At 39.6% G+C, this 24580-nt stretch overlaps 1 protein-coding gene across 12 annotated transcripts in view; it reads right to left on the minus strand.

Moving 5' to 3' along the window:
* Positions 1-24580, minus strand: part of pola1 (DNA polymerase alpha 1, catalytic subunit) — a 279719-nt gene that overhangs the window by 238392 nt on the left and 16747 nt on the right. For all 12 annotated transcript variants that reach the window (XR_010004268.1, XR_010004265.1, XR_010004266.1 and 9 more), the window contains exons 4-14: positions 19889-19969; positions 19003-19118; positions 18769-18831; positions 18296-18400; positions 16485-16674; positions 14766-14928; positions 14320-14498; positions 5542-5654; positions 3957-4073; positions 2025-2099; positions 540-678 (exon numbers count right to left, since the gene is read on the minus strand). Coding sequence is in view for 6 of the 12 variants with exons in the window: in XM_008107337.3 (XP_008105544.2) it covers positions 540-678; positions 2025-2099; positions 3957-4073; positions 5542-5654; positions 14320-14498; positions 14766-14928; positions 16485-16674; positions 18296-18400; positions 18769-18831; positions 19003-19118; positions 19889-19969 (1341 nt within the window). In the remaining 6 variants the exon portion in view is untranslated. The remainder of the gene's footprint in view (positions 1-539; positions 679-2024; positions 2100-3956; positions 4074-5541; positions 5655-14319; positions 14499-14765; positions 14929-16484; positions 16675-18295; positions 18401-18768; positions 18832-19002; positions 19119-19888; positions 19970-24580) is intronic.

Below are 24580 nucleotides of genomic sequence, written 5' to 3' on the forward strand. Positions count from 1 at the left end.
CCTACGTCTTCCAATATGACTCTATGATCACCTTCCTCCAATTATGCTGCAGGACATAAGAGAGTTCTAGAGAAAACACCTCTCTAGGAATGTTTAGGTCTTCTAAGTCAGCTTCCAGAAGGAATGTATCAAAAGGTTGTGCTGGAAGACCTAGAAATTTCTAGAGAGGGGTTCTCTTAGGTAAAAAAAAATAGCAATTTCTTTGGGTGTGTTTTTAAAAACTTTTATGAGGGCCCTGTGTCCCTAACCCCAACGAATATGGAGTTCTGGCTATAAATCTAACCTGATAAGTTATCTAAGATACAAATAATATAGGTAAAATAAATATGGTTTAAAAATCTGTGACAGCTGTAATAGTACATTCCATCCAAAATTGTATAAATTTGGGCAATTATGGATTTTAGAAAATTTGCCTTTTTCTCTCCACTGGGCTATTTCAAACAAAGTAAATTTCATTCAAAACACCACCACTCCGATCAAGCATTTATAGATATGATCACATTACAAAAAATTATATATTCTACATAAAATATACATACGTGGGTTTTTTATTTCCAGCCAGCCTGGCCCTTTCATCTTCCTGTTCATTAACAACAGTTCTAGACTGGAAGTGTTTGTTCCAAATACATGGGAAAATGTCTCTCCTTTCAAGTCTTGAGGAAGCCGAGGAAATTCAGCCTGAGAAGTGAACCATATTGATTATTACACATTGAAACAGGATTGTTTTGTTTTTGCAATACTTATTATTCCTGCTATACAAAACTTGCCAGTACATAAACCAGCTATACTGAAGATGGCTAAGCAAAAGCATCTGAGCAAGGTAGATAAAATGAAGAGCTCAAGAGCTATGTGAAATATAAAATGCCTGATAGACTATTGTAAAGTCACAGAAATAAGCAACTTCTCATTACCAAGAGGAGTGTATGCCAAACCAAAAGTTCATAGAAGGGGCGAGGAACCTTAAGCATTCCAGACATTTTTGTCTCAAACCCGTAATTCCTTACCATTGGTCATACTGGCTACAACTTTAATGAACAAGTCTGAAAGATCTAGAAGGTAAAGGTTCACCATTCCTGATTAAAATCCTGCTTCAATGATCTAAGTAAGCTTCTAGTTAGGTGAGATTGGGAAAGAGTCCCATCAACACTACAGTAATTGTGTCATTATAGCTAATTTGTATTGTAGGATATATTAATGTACACCAGCAGTAGCACATTTAATAGGGTCACCCAACAAGTGATAATGGAAGGCAGATAAAATCTGCCACTTCCAAACAGCCTATTTTTCCAATGTTTTACTTCTTCAACAGCACTACATCCATGTCTATTTCCTCCTTCCTCAAACGTTTATTCTGGATACTGCATGAATTTGTTCATTGCCATCCCATCAGAACACAGGAATGAGCTTATAGGAGTGTTTGCCAAGATTACAGGCAGTCCCCAAGTTACAATCAATATAGGTTCTGTAGGTTTGAGTTGAATTTAAGTTGAATTTGTTTGTAAGTCGGACAGGTTTTTTTTCAGTATAACCCCAGCCATATATATATATATAGACAGGGGGGGGGGGGGAGAGAGAGAGAGCGCATAGGTATGGGTTAACTCTCCTGTGGAGTTTGTTTGCTGTCTGCACACTTCACTGCACTTTCTGTCCCTGTGATAATTGAATTTTGAAAACAAATTGGCTTGTTTTAGAAACAAGGGTTGATGATAAAGCTTCAGTGGAGACACTTTTTCCCATGAAAACTCTTTCAGGAATGAATTTCCTTTCCGAGAGGTAGATTTTTCTCGCTTCCCGTCGCCTTACCCCATCCGTAACGATGAGTTTATAAATCAAATGTTTGTAACTCGGGACCTGCCACGAGTCTGAAGTGAATTGAAGGCACACATCAACAAAGCAGCTTTTAAAGTATTTAATGTGTAGATTTTTTTTAAAAAAAACACTGCTTCTTTTGAAGCATAAGACATACCATGCCTACTCAGTTTAAGATTCACTAGCAGAGAAGCAGCATAACACTATATACTTACCAAGTATCTAACTTCTAAGTAATCAGAATTTGCAGGAACATCTGGTATCTCAAAAGCATACTTCTTTTCCACTTTCTAGACAAAATATAGATGGTTGACATATTCATGAGGCATTGATGTGTAAAACTCGTGGTACTATAAATTTTCCCCACTAGAAGAAAGTCACTTTTTTCTTACTTTAAATTTCAAAATCCATGAAAGACTTTGTGTTATCAAAAAACAGTTATCTGCTTCTTAAATCTAATCTGAAGATTGTAATGTTTCTTAATTTTAGATTTTTGCATAACGTATTCTACTTCCTTCAGCAGATGAAGAAACAGTTGTGAAAGCAGTTATCCTCCTCCAGCAGAAAACAGGGTCCATCTGATATCCAATTCCCAGTTATTCCACCCCACTTTCTGCTTCTCCTTCATCACCCACTGAAGTTCAACAGCTTTCTAGTTTTCATAACAAAAACGTTTCACTTTTCTCTTGCAGTACAGAACATAGCATACTTGTTTAAGGCAGTTTTGTATTCTCCTTCCAAAGTAACTTCATTTTGAGTACAAAACATCGAACAAACATAACACTGCAGGCTTCATGCGTTATGATCTAGTCTAAACAGGTGGTTGGAAACTGGAAAGTGGTCATAGTTATTGGAAAACTAAATCAAGTACTTGGCACCACAGCTGAAGTACAAGAAAAGAAGGGAGCCCACACACTTCTCATTCCAAGGATCAACAATAATTATTTATGAACATGGGATGATCATTTATACTGGCCCAAAAACATCTGATAACTTCCTCAAATCTTTATTTTTCTCCTATGCATCTACTTTCATGTGTGAGAAACTATGAAATTGCTCTATTATGTAAATGTACATTGGGTTTTATCTTTTGGTTTATGTTATTTTGTATTTTTATACGGCATTGAATGTTTGCCTCTCTATATGTTGTAAATCGCCCCAAGTCCCCAATGGGGAGACAGGGCGAGATAGAAATAAAGTCTCATTCATTCATTCATTCATTCATTCGTATTAGGAACACAGTCAGAAATTAGATATTCTGTGAAGTCTTTTCCTAGATTTCCCCATATGCAATTTTTTTAAAGGCACTGAATTTCACTTGGCAGCATATGCAAAAGAGGCAAAGGATTGACAATAAACTCTAAATAACCCTAAGGCATCAAATGGTGAGAAAATATTTAGAGAACTTTCAACATCCACCTGGAGAGTAATTATAACATCATCAAAACATGCTTAAAGAGAAAACATATTGGCCTACACTGTGCGCTTGTATTTTTTAGACATGCTTCATAATAAAAGAAAGAAATAGTACCCTTTCTTTAAAATAAAACTTTTCCACAATCTTAATCTGACAGATCATATCAGAAGAAATTATGTGAACAGCTATCCTACTGAACATGAAGTCATTGAGATACTGTTGTGAAGGCCAAGTATTCTCATAAAGCCAACATAGTTTTTGCTACTATTTAACTTTAGCTACCAAGCCTTTTTCTTAGAACCCTCTTATCGCAAGTACACATGTACAGAATAACAACATCTAAGCAGAAAAGTTTATTCTTGTATTGTAACCATCTCCTGGATTGCAGAAGTCCACTTAAAGTAAACCGTTTGAATTGAATTATACTACACTCACTAACTTGAGCTGTTTTTTCTTTATACTCATAACAGAGATATAACATACTGAAGCTTTAAAATCAAGCAGTTAAGACAAAGAATGTTCCTAAGATTACAAACATGGTTAATACGAAAGTCGTCTTTTCACATTGGGAGTCCTGGAACACATCCATTAAAAGTTACTGTAAGAAGGCAACATATCATGGACTCTTTAAAATTTCCTCCTTATTTATTGTCAAGTACTTCTCCTGCCTTAAATGCTTATCCTTGTTACATAAAACCATGGGACTGTTAGGTGGCTATATTAAACAAACCTTGGACTTGTACTTCATTATTTTGTATTTTTCTGCAACGTGGTCATTAAATTCTTCATAGACGTCCTTCATAGTCACAGTATCCTTTGTCTCTTTGCCAGAAGACATATTAATTCGCTTTAAGAAAAAATTCAGAAGTCATTACACTGGCAAATGCTTTATCTAAAGATTTTAAATGGAATACATTGAATGTTTACATAATTACACAGCGCCCTAAAACAGAAGGTACTAGAGGAAGAGAAGACTGTCACAGTAGCAATAAATTACAGGGAGAAAACACAGCTTACAGAGTTTGCATTCTGCTGGGCATTGACGATTAAAAGGGCTAAGCCAGAGTCTTCAAAGAAGAGATGGGTTCATAAAAAGTTGAACTGACATTATGAATTAAAAGTAATTTATGGGAGCAAACACATGATCAGCTGATAAGACCCCCGTTGTCTTTCCTCCATTTAATCATGGTCAATCTACATTGAACACTTACTGTAAAGGGTCCCTAGATCAGCTCCGAACACTGCAAAGAGCTGATCCAGGGTAATGAGAAGGAAGGCCACCTTGGGATGCTCAGAATTCTGGGCCAGACTTCAGAGAACCCCAAGACTTTAGGCCCATGTAAACAGCTAGGCTGTTCTGTGATGGAACCAGTCACAGCTGTTTACACTGCTATCTCATGTTAACTGCGCCCAGGGACATGGGGTTGCACGTTCCATCCCCTCCTGTTCTCTGTATTGCAAAGGTCTCTAGCAGCAATTTGGGTCCTGCTGGTCACAATCAGGAAAGGGGGAGGGAAATTCATCCTCTCCCTCTCAACCCAGCTGATGTCACTGCAGGCGACAAGCAACCAGCACCTGAAGATGCCTCAACATGGAGAATCAGAGGAGACAGAAAGGGTGGCTGTCCAGCACACCGCTAAGCAGTTGTGGACCCCCTTACAACTCAACAGATGGAGGGTAGTTGTGAAAGTCATTCCAGGATTAATGAAGTGTATGCCACACCAGAGCAGCCACGGAATAATAGATCAGCCCAATATCTACATGGTTTGGGTCGAGGTTACCTACATGATCACCTTCTCCTGCACAATCCACCCCTTAGGACTCTCAGTTACTCTGAGAGGACATCTACACCAACCAGCCAGAACCAGACTTGTGACCGTCACCCGGGGAACCTTTTCATTGGTTGTCCCATGACTGTGGCATGACTTGCTAGAAGAGCTCTGACAGCTAAATGAGCTGTCACAATCTACACAACTAATGACAGACCTACCCAGTCGATTTTAAACCATGGATTTTTTATTTACCTTGTTACTTCTGTACTTTAATCTTTGTACCATATGTTTAAAGATATGCATTTTATTTTATGTATTTGTATTGAAGTGTTGTCCCCCAGCTAATTAATTTCACTGCTTCTTTGCACAGACTCACTTTCATTGATAGTTCTAGACCATCACATCACATGGAATATCTACACTATATTCCATAATATCTCCTGGAGGCCTTCGATGAGTTGTCTCTCTTAATACATTTTAGCTGAATAACTTAAGACCACTTATAACTCAAAAGTTTCTTACAGTCAACATCAAAAGACGTACCGACTCACGTGGCAGTAAGTAAATAGTTCTCTCAATATTTTTTACTGTCACACAACAGCTCACATAGGACTTCGCTGACTCAATCCACACTTTACCGAAGAGATATACCACTCCTAAGATGAGAGAAAAGGGTAAAGACAGAGACAATGTACGTTAATCAAAACAGCTTAGCACAGCTGCTAATGGAAAAGCTGCAATACTAAGAATTACTGAATAAACACACTAATTCACCCATGGGAACAGAATGATTTCCAATTTGTAGTCTCTAATTGACAGCTCCATCTGCTGATAGTCAGTACTCCACAGTCAAGTGATTGCTTTAAGAGTTTTGTACGATGCAGGCACACATCATTATAGTATGCAAGCATTAAATGCCACTTTTTTGTACATAAGGGGTCTTGAAACTATATTTCATCAGAATTTTTATTCCTTCTTCACCATAACTGCTGTCTCTCTTGCTTTCTAAATTATATATTATGAGGTGTTTTCTTTACATATTTACTTAAGTTTTTAAATGCTGAATTATTGTTATTTTGTTTGGTATCCTTAGTACATTATAGTTGTTATTGCTAATAAGTACATTAAAAAGCTCAATATATAGGTTTAAAAGCAGGTGTTGAGTCTGCATGCTGCATACAATATTTTAAAGTTCTGACGTGTGTAAAACAGTTAGGATAATGTCATCTTAACATTCTGAAGACAGATTTCCATTACTTGTCATTGTATAATATGATGGATAGGGATCATTATCCTTCATAATATGAATTTAGACAACAATTCAATATGGGGTATAGTAAAAGTAGTCTTGACTGCCCAAAAACTAGATCCAGGATAATTGTAAGAAGCACACTTTAGAATCAACAATCATAGAGTTGGAAAGACCACAAGGGCCACCCAGTCCAACCCCTGCCATGTAGGAATACATAACTGAAGCACACCAGACAGATGGCCATCTAGCCTCTGATTAAATGCCTCCAAAGGAGCCTCCATCACACTTTGAAGCAGTGAGTTACACTGATGAATGGCTCTTACAGTCAGGAAATTCTTTCTAATGTTCAGGTGGAATCTTTGTAATAGAAAAATGATCACTTAGATCTCATTTGGTCCAGCCTGCATCAAAAGCAACTGCAGGTAAGAAAGAGTCCCAGCCTACAGCTAATGATATATAAATGTTCTCTGGAAAGTTCACTTTTTAAAAAATTCTATCAAATTGCCTACAACCATTTAAAAAACTCCATGATTTTCTAATACTATTGTTGATATATAGCAATAATAAGCACAGGCAATTGTACGGGCTATGGTAGGTCCCCAATTGCTGACATCTGTGTGATTTTTCTCAGAAAAAATATACTGTAATAGAAATACATAAATTAATTCACATACAGCATTAAGAACATAACCATGAAAGGACTGTGATAAGACTGTATCCGAATTCACATATGGCATTAAACATGGTTTAACATCAGTCCCTATAAAACCCCTCCTTCTGCCCTCTCTTCTTCTTGCATGACCAGAAGCACTAGCATTTGCATAATTGCTTGATTTTCATTTCGCACAATCCAGAATCACTGTTTAACTCTGCAACCCTTGATCAATTGCCAAAAGAAGACAACTTGAAATCAAAGATTGGTTCCAAACAAAAAGTTGATGATCACAGAAGCTCAATGCTGTTCAGCCTTCCTCCTGCCCATGTGAACTAGAGAGGAGAATAAAAATCAGAAGAGCCTGGGACTTCATTTCGGCTCTGAGTCTTGCTTTGGAAAAATAAATCATGGTATAGGGATTACATGCAAATATGACCTGCACAAGAAATTCTTATCCATCCCTGCAGTAATATGAGTCCTTCACATAATATAGTTAATACCTCATTTGCTGTAACGATCATGATTCTCTTAAACAAAAAGTTATGCCAAAATTTATTTTTCTCTACATTACTAATTGAAACCAGGTGCAGTGTTTATTATTCATCCTTGAAAAGTTATGATGACAGGATCTCTTTTCATAATCAAGGAACAGAAGTCTTTTCATAATTATGCACCATTCAGAAGCTACCATACAGAATGCAAGATAGAACTGAACACACTGTACAGGGGTCTAAGGGGTAGTTTTTGTTGGGAAATCATCCTGGACTACTCAAGTCCAAATGTAGTTAGATAGATGATAGAGTTAGATTGAGGGAATCCTTTCCCTGTTTCCAAAGCATGCCTAGACAGGCTTTACTGTGTTTCACTCTATCCTGTTTACGTCACGTCCCTTACTTTGAAGTTGGTAGAAATGTGAATCTTTAGGGACACTAACTTCCAATTGGTCAGAGTGTCTTTTATGGCCCCAATAAACTGGACCATGAGGTTGGAACCATTTTGGTTCTCTCTCTTCTCCCTTTGTTCTTCAAACTAACAAGCAGCATCTTGCCATCTCTCCTGGCAAGATGTAACTATGTAGATGTTTGTTATTTTTCCTTACTTATTTTTCCTTAGAATCCAGTCTATAGTAATCTAGACAGCTCCCAAGGCTTTCTATCTACAATGGAGTTCTTTTTACCTGAATAAATACTTTTTGAACTTTTATTGAGACTCTGCAGTCCATTGCAATCCTAAAAAGGCTTCTCTTGCTCGCCAGTGTAAGTAACTGTTGCATTTGAAAGCTTTGCTTTTGCTACTCTGCTGATTTTGGTGGAATCTCCCCCAGAGAGGGTTAAATTGAGTCTAACCGCTCAGAGATTACCACAACAAAGGGTTTACGGGCCCAGACACTGCAAGCTGAGCAAAAGGGAAATAGCCTGTTTTTTAAAAGGATTGAATTGAAATAAGGAGCAGAGGAAAGTTCTCAAAAGATTTGAGACTTAATTTCAAGATTTTTAATTTTTTGATTTTTCTGGATTATTCCAAATATTTTGATTTTTTTGGAGATTTTTAATCTTTTTGGAAATTGAAAGGATGGAGCAAAACAAAGAAACCTCTTGGAGCCTACCCAAGCTGCAGGATAATGGAGAGAACTACCTGAACTGGAAAAGAAGACTGGAAACCATGCTCAAACCAGCACAACTAAAAGTGCTGCAAGAAGGCGGGCCACCAGAAGGAGCCGGGGAGGAGGCTATCCAGACGTGGCGGGAAGATGATCGTTTGGTGAGATGCATAATAATAAATTCCCTATCAGAGAGAGTTTTTCAATTTGTAAGAGATGCTTCTAATGCAAAAGAGATGATGGACTATTTGCAGACTAATTACAGTAAAGGGTCGGAGGCAGATATTATATTGGCATATAAAAGACTCTTTAATTCAAAAATGCATTCAGAAGATGATTTGAATGATTACCTGCAACAGATAAGATCTCTAGTTGATCAATTGAGATCTAGCGGAGAACCAATTACTGAGAGAATGTGCATAGGATTAGTTGCGTGTGGGATCCATCCATCTTACAAAAGTATTATTACAATTTTACGTAATACACACAGACTTGAAAGTGAAGAGCTTACTCTTAAATCTATCACGGCTGAGTTGAAATCGGAATATCTCGAAAGAAATGGATCTGATTCCAAAAATAATATGCAATCTGAATCTCAGTCAAAAAGCATGGCTCTGAAAGCTGGGCACAAATTTAAACTCAAGAATAAAGTGATTTGTAATCTCTGCCAAAAGGCAGGACATTTGCAAAGGGACTGCTGGTTTGCTAAAAACAATCAAACTAGTTCTACAGCTTCTCACAGCAGGAGTCAAGGATCAAAGCCTAGGGTTTTCAATACCCAGGTCAGAAGACAAAGCCAGTCCTTTGCCAGTGAAAATGCAAATGAGAGATTAGGTCAGCACACCTCTGCAAAGCATGCAAATTTGGTGTTACCAAGTGACACAGCTGAGTCAGAAGGAATTAATGATTTCTTTGGAAGTCTTGCATTACATGTGACCAATAAGCTTGTTAATGAAAAGGATATCTTATTAGATTCTGGAGCGACGGACCATTATTTTTGTCATTTGGATTATTTTATTGAAATCGAGAAAGAAAAATCTACTGTGAAAGGAATTGGATGTCAAAAAGTTAATTGTACAGGGCTAGGCAAAGTGAATCTTGCATGTGCAGACTCTGGGATCAATCTAACTCTCAGCAATGTTTACTACAGTAAAGACATTGGAACTAATTTGATTTCTGTGGCAAAGCTGATGCGTCATGGATGTAAAATTGTTTTTGAGAATGGACTATGTAAAGTGCTGAAAGATGGAAAACTTGTTTTAAAGGCTGAGGAATATCATGGGATATTCAAAGTTATGTTTGAGCCAAAGTTTTCAGGATTAGCCTTACCAGAATGTGAGAAACGAAATTGTGCTCGTTTATGGCATGAAAGATTTGGTCATGCAAATGAGAAATATGTCTGGAATGCAAAAGAAGTATGTAGAGATATGGAAGTAAATTCATGTTGTAAGGAGATATGTGAAACTTGTATAAAGGCCAAGGCATGTGCTCCAAATGTTCCAAAAGACAAAGAGTTTGAAGCGCAACGCCCTCTGCAGGTCATATCCAGTGATGTATGTGGCCCCATGTCTACATCATTGGGGGGGTCTTTGTACTTTGTGGTTTTCAAAGATTCGTTTTCTGGATATACCAAAGTGTATTTCATGAAGCACAAAAACGAATTATTTAACAAATTAAAGGAATATTTGGCCATGGTTGAGAATCAATTTCAAAGGATGCCAGAAATTCTGAGGACAGACAACGGAGGAGAATTTTGCAATAAAGCAGTGGATGATCTATTGAGGAAATATGGGATTAGACGCCAATATTCTCTTCCCTATTTTCCACATCAGAATGGCATTGCAGAAAGAAAGAATAGAAGTTTGATTATAATGGCAAAATCCATGATTTATCATGCAGGAATTCAGCGTAAATTCTGGGCTGAGGCCATTAATACTGCTTGTTATTTGCAAAATAGAATGCCCAATGCAAAAAGTCATGTAACCCCATATGAATTGTGGTTTGGTCATTCTCCAAGTGTAAAGCATTTGCGTGTGTTTGGATCCAAAGCCTATGTGTACATCCCAAGAGAAAAGCGAAATGGGAAGTTTGATTGCAGCTCTAAAGAATGCCTACTGGTTGGTTATTCTGATGAACATAAATCTTACCGACTTTATGATCCAGAAAAGAATATAATTTTTGTAGGAAAGACGGTTTACATAGATGAAAGAGTTGGAAGAAATTTACAGCCTCCTGTTGATGAGCCTTTGTTAAGAAATGACTCTGATGACTTAACATGCGGTCTGCAGAGTGGAAATGAGCCAATTGCGCCATCTGCTGGAAAAGTCCTGCCATCGCTGGTCAGAAGGGCTGATCAAAGAAATGAGCCAACGCCACCCAGTGGAGAGACCCTGACATCTGAGGTCGAAGGACCCGATGAAAGGATTGACCCACATAGTGGCATGGCAGAGGAACATCAATGGCACCCTCAAGGACCAGATGAAAGTGCAGAGACACCCGATGGACAAAATGAGCAATTACCACGCAGATCTCAAAGGACAAATTGTGGGGTCCCTCCCCAGAGATTTGCTTATCTTACCAATGAAGCTGAACTACAGGAACCATCATCCTGGAATCAGATGCTGAAGTTTCCAGAGGATGAAAAAGAAAAATGGCTTACTGCTGCATCAGATGAAATAGAGTCATTACATAAAAACAAGACATGGACACTTGTACCACCACCAGAAAATAGGAATGTAGTTGGCTGTAAATGGATTTTCAAACTGAAACGTGATGAAAATGGACAGATACAGCGATACAAAGCCAGACTTGTAGCTAAGGGCTACTCACAACAATATGGAGAGGATTATGATGAAGTTTTTGCACCTGTTGTAAAACACACCACCTTGAGGACATTGCTTGCAATTGCAGCCTCTAGAAAAATGAATGTTGAACACCTTGACGTTGCTACAGCTTTTCTTCATGGCGAATTAGAAGAAGAGATATTTATGCAACAACCACCTGGATTTGAAGACAAGGCACACAAAGGATATGTATGCAAATTGCAACGATCTCTCTATGGTTTAAAACAAGCAGCAAAATGCTGGAATCAGAAATTAAATCAAATGTTAATTGAGAAGGGGTTTGCACAAGGGAAAGCTGATCCTTGCCTTTATTCTAGATTCAAAAACAACAGATGGACATATGTTCTAGCCTATGTAGATGACATAGTGTGTTGCTTTCAACAGAAATCTGACTTTGATGATCTTGTACAACATTTGAGCCGTACCGTTGAAATCAAACAACTTGGCAATTTGAGTCATTATTTGGGAATACAGGTTGAAAGAGAAGAAGATGGGAGCTTTCTCCTGAATCAGAGACAAAAGATTATTGACTTGCTAAAACATCTTGGACTCTTAGAAGCAAATACAGTGACTACACCCATGGAAGTGAACTATTGGAAAAACACTTCAGAAAGTGAACCATTGAGTGACAACACCTTGTATCGAGAGGCAATTGGGAAAATGTTGTACATCTCTCGAATCACAAGACCAGATATTTCAGCAGCGGTTGGGATACTATGCAGGAAGACTAGTAAACCAACCAAATATGACTTAATTGCAATCAAAAGAGCTGCTAGATACCTAAAAGGCACACTGAACTTCAAATTGAGACTACAAGCCACCAGCAACCCTACACTGACAGGGTATGTGGATGCTGACTGGGCCAATGATATTACAGATCGCAAGTCTACCAGCGGCTATCTATTCTTCTACGGAGATGCACTGATAGACTGGACAACACAGAAACAAAAAGTAGTAGCTTCATCTTCAACAGAAGCAGAATATGTTTCCGCATCAGAAGCGTGCAAACAATTGAAATGGCTACATATGATGTTATTTGATTTTGGAATCGAAGAACCAACACCAATACAAGTTTTTGAGGACAATCAAGGTTGTCTGAAGTATACTCAAACAGAGAAGATCAGTGCATTGCTCAAGCACATTGACACAAGATACCACATCGTGAAGAATGCACACGAAGAAGGATTTATGAGGTTGGAGTTTTGCAGATCTGAAGACATGATTGCCGACATTCTGACAAAACCCCTGCCTAGACATGCTCATGATAAGTTGAAGAAGATGTTGAACCTGATGGACATGAGCAGCCCAGGCTGAAGAAGGGGATTGTTGGGAAATCATCCTGGACTACTCAAGTCCAAATGTAGTTAGATAGATGATAGAGTTAGATTGAGGGAATCCTTTCCCTGTTTCCAAAGCATGCCTAGACAGGCTTTACTGTGTTTCACTCTATCCTGTTTACGTCACGTCCCTTACTTTGAAGTTGGTAGAAATGTGAATCTTTAGGGACACTAACTTCCAATTGGTCAGAGTGTCTTTTATGGCCCCAATAAACTGGACCATGAGGTTGGAACCATTTTGGTTCTCTCTCTTCTCCCTTTGTTCTTCAAACTAACAAGCAGCATCTTGCCATCTCTCCTGGCAAGATGTAACTATGTAGATGTTTGTTATTTTTCCTTACTTATTTTTCCTTAGAATCCAGTCTATAGTAATCTAGACAGCTCCCAAGGCTTTCTATCTACAATGGAGTTCTTTTTACCTGAATAAATACTTTTTGAACTTTTATTGAGACTCTGCAGTCCATTGCAATCCTAAAAAGGCTTCTCTTGCTCGCCAGTGTAAGTAACTGTTGCATTTGAAAGCTTTGCTTTTGCTACTCTGCTGATTTTGGTGGAATCTCCCCCAGAGAGGGTTAAATTGAGTCTAACCGCTCAGAGATTACCACAACAGTTTTTTCCCCAATTAGTCACCAATTTCGCCAAAGCTTCAGTTATCATTACCTACTATCACAAAACTTCTGCATACAGTCAGCATACTAAAAGATATCTGAAAATTCCTGCACACTTTATAAATAAATGTACATTTTTTCCTATTAAGTTTTAGAAACTGAAACGTTAGCCTCTAACCTTCATTTTTCTCCTTCTTGAATTTGATTTGCATACAAATTGAAACTTAAATGACAGAAATGATCTAGAAATAAAGATCTGGATAAAATGGAATTTTTACCCCAAAAACTTTTCAATGTGCCTGGAGATTATCATTAAGAACAAGCATTTATGATAAAATGACGTGCAATGCAGCAAGAAGGACTTCCAATCCCATGTATGAAACTGAACTGTATGGGGAATACAGCAAAAGATTGAATCACTGGATCTACACTGCTATATACTCCAGTTTCGGAATGCAGATTAATTGCACTGAACTGAATTATATGGTAGCGTAGACTCCTGTAATCCAGATCAATGCAATTAATCTGAATTCTGAAACTGGAGTACATGGCAGTTTAGATCCAGTCTCTAATTAGACTACAAAATCTCCTTCCAATGTTCTTTGTGGCACTGAAGTTAAAGATAAATGCTAGTGACCAGGAGTTGATGCTAGCACAAGCCTATAGCCAACAAGTAGGTACTATAATTGAAGTTCCCTTTTCACCCAGTGTTTCAGAAATTATCAGTGTAATCTGAAAATCAGCTCTGGACCATTTCTCAGATCTCCAAATATGTCTTGCCATGGAGGATGAAGAATGATTGTCTACCAGTTCCACTGTAAAAGCTGCTGTTAACGGAGACATCCCTTTGGATTCCAAGTATACATTGGTAGGTTATGCAAAAGGAGAAATCAAAGCCTCTTCACCTCAAGGAAAATATGACATTTAACTCTTTTAGAACTCCCATTTTTATTACTCTGGCTAAGAAAGGCAGGAAGAAGAAATTTCAACAGAGATTGATCTAGATTATTTAAGGCATAAACAAACCTGGTTGGGTATACTGGTCTTCATAAGCATCCAGCCAATAGAACCTAAATACTTGCTGCCCATCTTCCCCAGTTGTTAATGGGAGTTGACTGGAGTCTACTTGAATTTCTGAGGTTAGAAGACCATCTTCATCTTCATCAATTCTGTCCCAACAGGAAATGTCAGGGAGGGAGGAGTTTCTGAAATGCAATCAATGTGAAAAAGAAAAATAGAAAGACAAGACAATAATTGAAATATTTTGTGTCTATTTTTGTGAAAAACATAATTGAAGATTCAAACGTCACAGTCCTATCATTTTAATATAAACAAATTAACATTTTAGGAAATATTTTGTACGTTAGGTTAAGAATATATCCAAAGGAAGTGTTCCTACAGATAGGAAATCTTGCAAGACATTACAAATAGAGACCAAAAGAAGTCCCTAAAGCTTTCCTACACATACTTACAAGAAATGTGAACCTGTTTTCTCAGAGTCCTTTTGCTCCACCTGCTTGTTTTCTAATTTCAACTCTTCCTTCACAGATGTCTCTTTTTCTGCCACAGTTCTGACTTCCTCCAAAGGCTCATCAAAATCCCCATCATCAAAATCCATCATTGCTTGCTCATCTTCTGTAAGAATTGTGAAAAGATATCTTACGTACTTTAATCATTCCTTAATTTTAGGGAGTAATAACATTAAAAATATGTATTTCTTCCATTCTAAGATGCATTTTCCCCCTATATAAACATTCATAAAATGGGGGGGGGGGGGTTCTTAAAATTGCAAATATTTCATGAACAAAGTGTGTGAATGTATGTGAATTCAAAGCTCAGAGGAGACTACAAGGCCTGTTCAATCTTGCTCATCCAAGGCAGAAACCAACAGTCTTTGAACAAAACTGAAATTTACAGGTAACTCAGTGGCATGAATGATTCAAATAAAATGCACTACAGTGTTCCCTCATTACTTTGCGGTTCACTTTTCGTGGATTCGCTGTTTCACGGTTTTTCAATAAACTCTTCTTTAAAAAATATATTTTTTCTTATATACTACAACTAAAAAAACTAAGGGAATGGTGGGGAGGGAGGGGAAAGGGATAGGATATAAGAGGGTAGTAATTGGGAGGGGAGGGGTGGTAAAGGGGGTAGTGGAGGAGATGGAAGACAGGGATTTCTAAGGGCTAGGAGTAGAGGGTAGGGTAGACATTCTGGCCAGTGCGAAGGTAAAGGGGCCTAAAAAAAACCAGGGGGGGGGGGTGACTTCCGTTCTTCTCTTCCATTTACTTCCACTTCTTTCTTCATTTATACTTCTCTTTATTATTTATTTTTCAAATAATCTTCAAAAGCCAACCAGTCTGTTTCTTTAATTACTCTGCAAGTACATTTCTTCATCAAAAATGCTAATTTATCCATATCTTTAATCTCTATAACTTTGTCTATCCATAGTTCTTTTGTAGGAGTTTTTCTGATTTCCTTAATTTCGCTAAAACCATTCTCGCTGCTGTTATGAAAAGGGTTAAAAGTTTGTCCTTGTTTAGACCCAGTTTATTTTGAGATTCATATAGCCCTAGTAGGGGAATTTCTGGTTTCAGTTCCAAATTAATTTTTAAAATTTTATTCCATTCTGTGTGGATATCTTTCCAATATTTCATTATTTTTTTACAGCTCTACCACATATGTGGGTAGGAGCCCACTTGCTCTTGCATCTCTAGCATTTCTTATTTGTATTTTTATACATTAAAGCTAATTTTTTGGGGTCAAGTACCATCTATGTAATAGTTTGAAGCCAGTTTTCCTTAAGAACGCTGGAATATGTATATTTAATTTTCTTTATCCTAATTAATTCCCATTCATCCATTTTTATAGGTCTCCCAATATTTTTTTTCAATAAACTCTAAAAGACTATTATAAATCATAAAAAAATTACAATTTACAGCCTAATGAAGAGAGGAAGGAGAAGCCAAAGGGAAAGAAAAGGAGCCCAAGCGGCAACAGAAGGAGAAGGTGATTTATCAACACACGATTGGTTGATAAAGACTTAAAATAGTGTATAACTACTAAAATAATGTATGAATATTAAAATAAATATAGTGTCCCTACTTCACGGATTTTCACTTATTGCGGGTGGTCCTGGAACCTAACCCCCGCGATAAGTCAGGGAACACTGTATCACCAAAGCACAATACCTTCAATAATATTCTCTTGCTTAATTTTCAGCAGACCTCCATTATCCACTTCTTTTTCCGGGGGAGTGCTCTCCTCTTTGATTGCCTCTGATGTGGCTGGATAACCTGAATGCTTAGAATGAGATGGATACACCACAGAAATTTCTTTCTTCTCAGGAGTAACAGTCTGATGAACCACAGAAGAAATTTTCTGTAAAATAAAAGCAAACTTTATTTTTTAAGAAAATAATGTTTAGATCTGTTTAAATCACAGGTGAATAAAGTGTGGTCTGCGGACTGCATGAGGGCTTTAGGACCCCCAACATGTGTTCCTGAAAGCTTCCAAAGCCCCTGAATTTTGTGTTTTAGCTTTTTACAAATCAAAATCAACATCAAAGAAACAGAAAGGTTTTCAGCTAATGTTTTGTCATACTTTCCAATCTAAAAAGTGTTTATCATATATAATCATGTATAAGTCTAGAAATATTAGTCAAAAATCGACACAAAAATCCTGGGTCAACTTATCTACAATGTAAATACTATTCTTGTGTATTTGTATGAAACCACTTGTCATTTCTATTTGTACAATTCATATTGCCCCATTTCCGTTTCTGTGTGCTGCTTATGGAAACGGGCACCTATACAAATGGGCTTTTCCATCCAAGGTCCGAAAAAACAATTTTTCAGGCCTTGGCTGGCAAAGCGCCAGGGCTTACAGCTGAGTGGGCCCTGTGATTGGCTGTAGGTGCAGCGAGCCGGGCCTATAAGCGCCGAGCGTTCAGCGCTCAACTACGGCGCTCGATGCTCATAGGCCCTGCCTACAGGGTCTAGTCGAGTGCTCGATGCTTGTTGGCACGGCAGGCAGATCCTACGAGCATCAAGCACCCGCCGTTTGGCTGTAGGCCCTGCAAGCCAGGGCCTACAGCCAAGCACCAAAAATCAGCCGACCAAACAGCTAGCTACCGTTCCCCTCTGCCTTTTGTTTCACTGTTTCTTTTGTTCCCATGGGGTTGTGCCATTCCATGCAATCCGAATGGATGGAACTTGAGATGTAGCAATATGTCCTCAATATATGTATCAAGTTTTGTTGCTCTGGTTACTGATGTTTCCATCTTGCAAACAACCAAATGTTATGTCATCAAGTTAAACTGAAGGCTTTACAAATACATTATGTTTTGATTGTGGAAATTAGACCAAATTCAGAATGTGAGGCCCTTTGGTATATGCAGTGTGTATTTGTGTTTAGTTGATCTAATGGTTAAGTCAAGGGCGGGTTTAGGGACCAAAATTACGAATTATGATAGGGCCTCAGGATAAGTCAAGGGTTAATGTATAGTAGAGTAGGACCCGAATCTTGTTTCATCTATGTCCTTTGTGGTTTTGTACTGTTCTGTCACCTATTCAACTAATGGACCCATTTGCACATAAGGATTGTAATATACAACTCCTCCTTTGAAGACTGAATTAAGATGGAGAGTTGATATAAACATTCCTTTTTTCAAGAAGAAATTCCAGCTAAATCTTTTCTGAGCTTAATTCTAAGACAGCCAGGAGTGAGCAAAGCCTTTCAAAACTATTCTTTTGTTATATCCTCTCAAAAGAATAGGCTAATATACTGTGCATGTTCAAATTAATTCACATAACTAGTAAATGAAGATAGATATTCCCCTAATCCTGCTGACAACATTAACTGAACTGGCATTAGTCATTTTCATTTTCAATTTATTTGAAAAATAAGGCAAATTAATGATAAAAATATAAAAATGTGAAACTTTTAAAACACAAATGTTTTCAAAATCTAAGATCCAAAAATTTCTAATTGGAAACATTACCTTGGAGGTTGCACCTTGAGACTGCAGAGAGAAAGGATTTAATGGTGTTCCAAATAGCCTCTTCTTTTTTAGCACTGGAACAGGTGGTGGTGCCATATGAAGAGACTAAGAAAGAGAGAGAAAAACACTGTGTATATTTGCAAGAGAAGCATCTTAATGTTAATCAGCTTCTTAGAGAAAGGGCAGGATACAATGATTACAAACAAAGGAAATCCTGTATTAGTCCTGCCTTATCATCGTGCAAGGTCATTCATGATTTACTGTAGACAAATTCAACTCCTAGACATTTTTCTACCTAAATCATTCTCTGGAAATATTACCAAGCTACATTAGGATTTTTGTAAATCCATGTACACAGTGTATATTTGAAGATGTCTTTCAAAGGTATCAAAAACCAGTGTAAAAAGCAATATGCTTGCTGATTCAAAACTTTGCTCCTCTCTCACCATCCCAAAGCAAAGATGAATTCCTACCTCTGCATTCAGATCTTGGAGAATGTCTCCTAGCAAATCATCCTTAGACAGATCAACCGTTTTCTATAAAATAAGACATTCATGATTGGTATATTGTGAAAGTAAGCTCTTGAGCTTCCCCAATGTAAACTAAGCAATCTTTGCCAACCTTTCAGCAATGTAAAAACCAGCAATAAATAATAATGCACAAACTTCAGAATAATATACATATTTTACACCAAATATAAAACTTACATCAGTTTTTTTCTTCCCAGTATTGGCCATAAACATAGATTTAATGGTGTTTGGTTTTGATACTAGAGATTTCTTCACATTTTTCTTTTCATTTGTGGAAGCTGTGTCTCTTTTTCCTACCAATAAAATAGATAAGTAGTAATTTTTTAAAAAAGAGAAAAAATTTATTTAGACATCACTTTACGTAATAAAGTCTATGTCTGTTTTCAGAAGCAACATTAAATCACATTTTAAGTTTACAAGGGAAAAAATCTATTTTCCCTTTGTATGTATATGTTCCTTCCCACCACTTGTGGCACAGCCAAGAAGAAGATTTTTCATCGCATTTTAAATTAACTACAGTTTAGGACAGAGTCCAGAAACTAAACTGTGGTTAATCCTAATAATGTTTAGTAAAAACTCAGCTCCATAAAGCATGGTTTAAAGTTGGCTGGAGTTCTGATTACAAAAGGATGTTAATTAATCTATTTAAACACAGCTGTTACTCCCACTGTGGATTCTTTTCAGCTAAAATATCATTAAAAACATGAGTGATATAGTCTCCCAGTCATAGGAAGCCTGACTGGGTTGGCACACAAGAATGAACTCAGTCGTGGTGGATTACTTCATTGTGCCATTTCTCTCCATTCCCACAAGAGAAGGAAGAAAACACATCTAGCTCTCTTTACAAGTTATTCTTACAATATTAACTCAAGAGTTCTTCATCTCCAAACAATTTGCCAAAAGCTCTATGGCCTTTATGAAATTAATAAAATAAAAGTAATTCCAATGACTAAAAAGCATGAAGGGCTATTGACATCAACACAAGAAACATTCAGTGAATTCAACAGCCTATCGGATTATTTTTATTAAATTTCTTTCAGAATACCAGTAAAGATTTACTCACTTTTCTTGTTGGAGTCAAGAGCATCATCTTCTAAGTCTTCATCAAAAATCTCCCTGCCATCTTCAACATAACCAACACCATCTGTTCAAAAAAAGAGTCACACTTCTTACAACATAGCCACATTTACTTTTGGTAGAAAAAAATCCCAGAATTAACCAGAATAGAAAGGTTAACTAGCTCCTACTTGACTTCCTATTGTCCTGCCTTTAAACTCACATTGTGGAAAATAAGAGTTGTTGGGAAAACAACTGGATCATCCCTAACTGACCATGCTGCTGGGGCTGAAGGAAGTCCAACAAAATCTAGAAGTCCACAAATTATAAACCCTCCTCTTTTTGTCAGTTTAACTTACAGGCAGTCCCTGAGTTACAAACGCCCGACGTACATTCAACTCCTAGTTATAAATTGGGGGGGGGGGGGTTGAGAGGAAATCTACCTCTAGGAAGAGAAATTCACTCATGGAAGAGTTATCATGGGGAAAGGTTGTCTCTATTGAAGCTTTATCACCAATTCTTGTTTCAATAACAAGCCAAAATTGTCAAAATCCAATTGTCACAGACATTGAGGGGAAATCCTCTAACAGGGGCTGTGATGACTCATGGGCCTTGTAGTCCTGCTCATGACATTGTAATGCCTGATGAAGAAGAAAACTTGGGTTTTTTACCTTCCCAGTCAGAACTGGAATCTTCTCAGCCAGATCTTTCCCAGGCAGATCTGGGAACCTTGCACCTGCAAGAAAGTTGTGTCCCAGAAGTATGTCAAACAAACCCTGAGCCTACATCTCCCGTGTTCTCTCGCCATGAGTTTTGTAAACAACAGAGGGGTTTGGAAGCAGCTTCGCGCAGGAGTGCTAGAATAGCAGCTAAGAATGTAGTCAATTAAGCCTGCTTTCCATGAGAATCTTTAAGGAGTCAAACATCTGGTCTCAGAGATTAGCTTTCGTTTCTGGTTCCCAGAGAACTGCTCTCGGCGGGAAAGTTAGACTCTATATAGGTGTTTTACCCGCGGAGTAACTTTGCGGAGTCAATTCGTCAGCCTCCGGAGCGAGTTGTGTCTGGACAGCGCGCTCCGTTTCAAGCCTCGTTCCTGCTCAAGCCTTGTCCTTGTTTCCAGCCTTCGCTCCTGTTTCCAGCCTTTGTTTACCTACGGACCTTGCCTTGTTTCCCAGGACTAAACCTTGCCTTGTTTCACGGATTTTACCAAGTTATTCCACGGACCTTGTTCTTGTTCCTCGTTACCTTGTTCCACGATTCAAGCCTTGTTTCAAGTATCAAGTTATTTCCTAGCCTTGCTCAAGTTCATGGACTAAAGGACCTTGTCATCTCCCCTCACTTTGCCTGGCAAAGTGAGTGTTTCGGTTATTGGATTACAACTTTGGACCTTAATATTTCATATTGGACATTGTTTCCTTGGACTAATTTTGACCTTTCCTGAAAGGTCTGCTTCTGGACTAACTTTTACATTTGCTTTTATTAACTTTATATATTTCCTTAATAAAGATATTAGATAGAATCTGGTCTCTGCGTATGGTTATTGGTGCTCTGTAGCCTGGGTCGTGACAGTTTGACTCCGCCACCCTAAGCACCAATTAACCTCGGCCAGAATGTCTACCGGAACCGTGCCGGGCGGCCAGCCGATTACCTACACCATCGACAAGGATGAGGTGGACCGAATCCGTGATAAGCTCAATGCACAGGATGGGGAAATAAAGGGTTTGAAGGAACGCGGAATCCGTCTTCCGGCCATGGCGTTGCCAACCAAGTTTACTGGAGAAGCTTCTAAGGTTCATGTTTTCCGTCGCCAATGCCAAGCTTATCTAGAGGCCCGTGATGCCGAGTTTCCCCAGGAAGACATCAAGGTGGCGTGGATTTACAGTCTCCTAGACGGGCCAGCGGCTAACTGGGCGACGGCTCTGTTCGACCAAGCCTCCCCACATCTAAGATCAGCGCAACATTTCTTGGACCACCTTAAGGCGACCTGGGGAATCGAGGACAATTTGGAGGCAGCCGGGCACAAACTCCGCCGCCTCTTCCAAGGAGACAGACCCATGTCTCAGTACATAGCCGAGTTCCGAGTGCTGGCCCACAACACCGGCTGGAACGATGTTGCCCTCAGAGGACAATTTCGGGAGGGTCTCAACATTGAAATGCTGGAGGAAATCTCCAAGGTGGATCCTCCCCAAACGCTTGAAGCACTCATCGATCAATGTTTACGGGCTGAAGTCATGATTGCCAACAGGAAACAGTGGGTACGAGGCCAGAGCGGTAGAGCTGGGGCAAAACCCCCCGCTCCCGCCAGCGTTCAGCCGCGCCCAGCGTGGAGACCCCCACCACCATCCCCATACCCCAGAGGGAGCGAGGAGGTGCCGATGCAGTTGGGCAATGTGCGTCCCAGATTAGATGCCGCCGAGAAGGCCCGCCGCCAACGCCTAAATCTCTGTTGGTATTGCGGGAATGGGGGCCACTTCGCCAGAGAGTGCCCAGCCAAAGGGAAGCCCGCCGCCCGTCTTGCGGCGGCGTCCTCCACGGAGACGAAGGCGTCTGAGGCGGCTGGCACACAGCCGGCGGGGGAAGCCAACGACCGGGCGTAGAGAGGCTCGCCAACCCGGTCAAGAAACCCATTCAAGAGCCGCCAACCGGGGTCCTGTTCCTTCTAGTGGTCACCTTATGGTCAGCAAAAAAGGGACCCGTCATGATCCACGCCATGATAGACTCAGGAGCTACCAACAATTTCATTGATAGAGAGTATGCCGACTCTCTGGGATTACAATATCATGACTTCAAGAATGCCCGTGTGGTGCAAGCCATCGATGGCCGTCCTCTCAAGACGGGCCCCGTAAGTCAGTGGTCGGAACCCACCAGGATGTGGATAAGGGAACATATGGAAGAGATTTCCTTCTTTGTTACTGAGGTTCCCCATTTCCCTGTGATTTTGGGGATTCCATGGCTGACACTTCACGACCCAAGCATCTCCTGGTCCAACAGAGAACTGCAGTTTGCTTCAAGGTACTGCCAAAACCATTGCCTCGTAGCCAAGGTCTGCCATGCCACAGACACCGAGCCCATTATCACCTTGCCAAAGAAGTACTCCGAGTATTGGGATGTATTCAATGAAAAAGAAGCCGAAAAATTACCCCCACATAGACCTTATGACTGTGCCATTGACTTGGTGGAGGGGGCCCCGATCCCGCGAGGGCATCTCTACTCCCTGACTGAACCAGAGCAAGAAGCTCTCAGGGAATTCATAGAGACAAACCTTCGCAAGGGATTCATCAGACCCTCTCAATCCCCAGCCGCCTCCCCAGTGATGTTTGTGAAGAAGAAGTCAGGGGAATTACGCTTGGTGGTGGACTACAGAGCATTGAACAATATCACTAAACGGAACAGCTATCCCCTGCCCTTAATCTCGGATCTATTAGACCGACTTCGAGGAGCCAAGGTCTACACCAAGCTGGACCTACGGGGGGCTTATAATCTAGTTCGCATCAGAGAAGGGGACGAGTGGAAGACCGCCTTCCAGACTAAATTCGGATTATTCGAGTCCCGAGTTATGAATTATGGATTATGCGGAGCTCCCGCAACGTTTCAGCATTTTGTCAATGACATTTTTCAGGACTATCTAGATCGGTTCTTGATCATCTACCTGGACGATTTTTTGGTGTTTTCTAGATCACAATCAGAACATGAGAACCACGTTAAAATGGTGTTACAACGATTGCGGGATCATGGACTTTATGCCAAGCTGGAAAAATGCGCTTTTGATCTACAAGAGGTAGATTTCCTGGGGTACCGCATCTCGCCTCTAGGGCTCTCCATGGACCCGGCAAAAGTTTCAGCAGTATTGGAATGGCGGGCGCCAACCAACAAGAAAGAGGTGCAGCGATTCTTGGGGTTCGCGAACTACTACCGCAAGTTCATTCCAGATTTTGCCCGCTGGTCGGACCCAATCACCAGCTGCATCCGTGGGAAACAGCCCTTCCGCTGGACTGATCAAGCAGAGAAAGGGTTCCAGCAACTAAAGAAATTATTCACATCCCAGCCAATCCTTCAGCATCCAGATCCTGAAACCCTTTTTGTGGTGCAAGCGGACGCCTCTGATGTGGCAATTGGGGCTGTGCTCCTACAACCGGTGGGAGATCACCTTCATCCTTGTGCCTATTATTCTCGTCAACTTACCGCACCAGAGAGGAACTATACCATTTGGGAAAAAGAACTATTAGCCATAAAGGCAGCTTTTGAAACTTGGAGACATTGGCTAGAAGGGGCCAAATTTCCCATTGAAGTCCACACTGATCATCGGAATCTAGAACATCTAAGAACTGCCCGCAAGCTAAATCAGAGGCAGCAACGTTGGGCTTTATTCTTTGAACGTTTCAACTTCCAGATTCATTATGTGACCCCAGCCCAAACCAAGCAAGCAGACGCCCTGTCACGTAAACCGGAATACGCTGCAGGACGTAAGGAGACCCTTGAATCCCAACTATTACAACCCGAGAACTTTGCCACGCTCACAGTGGGGAACACCAAATCCACTCCCATTGGTTCAACTTCCTCTACTCCAGGACCCATCTGTGCTCAAGAAATCAGGGCTAGTCAGCAAGCAGATGCCTGGGCGCAGGACCAACTTCGTCAAGGTCTGCATTTTCCCTTTTCGCTTAAAGATGGACTGCTTTGCTATAGAAATCATGTTTAT

This window comes from Anolis carolinensis, chromosome 3 (genome assembly GCF_035594765.1).
Source record: "Anolis carolinensis isolate JA03-04 chromosome 3, rAnoCar3.1.pri, whole genome shotgun sequence".
NCBI lineage: Eukaryota > Metazoa > Chordata > Lepidosauria > Squamata > Dactyloidae > Anolis > Anolis carolinensis.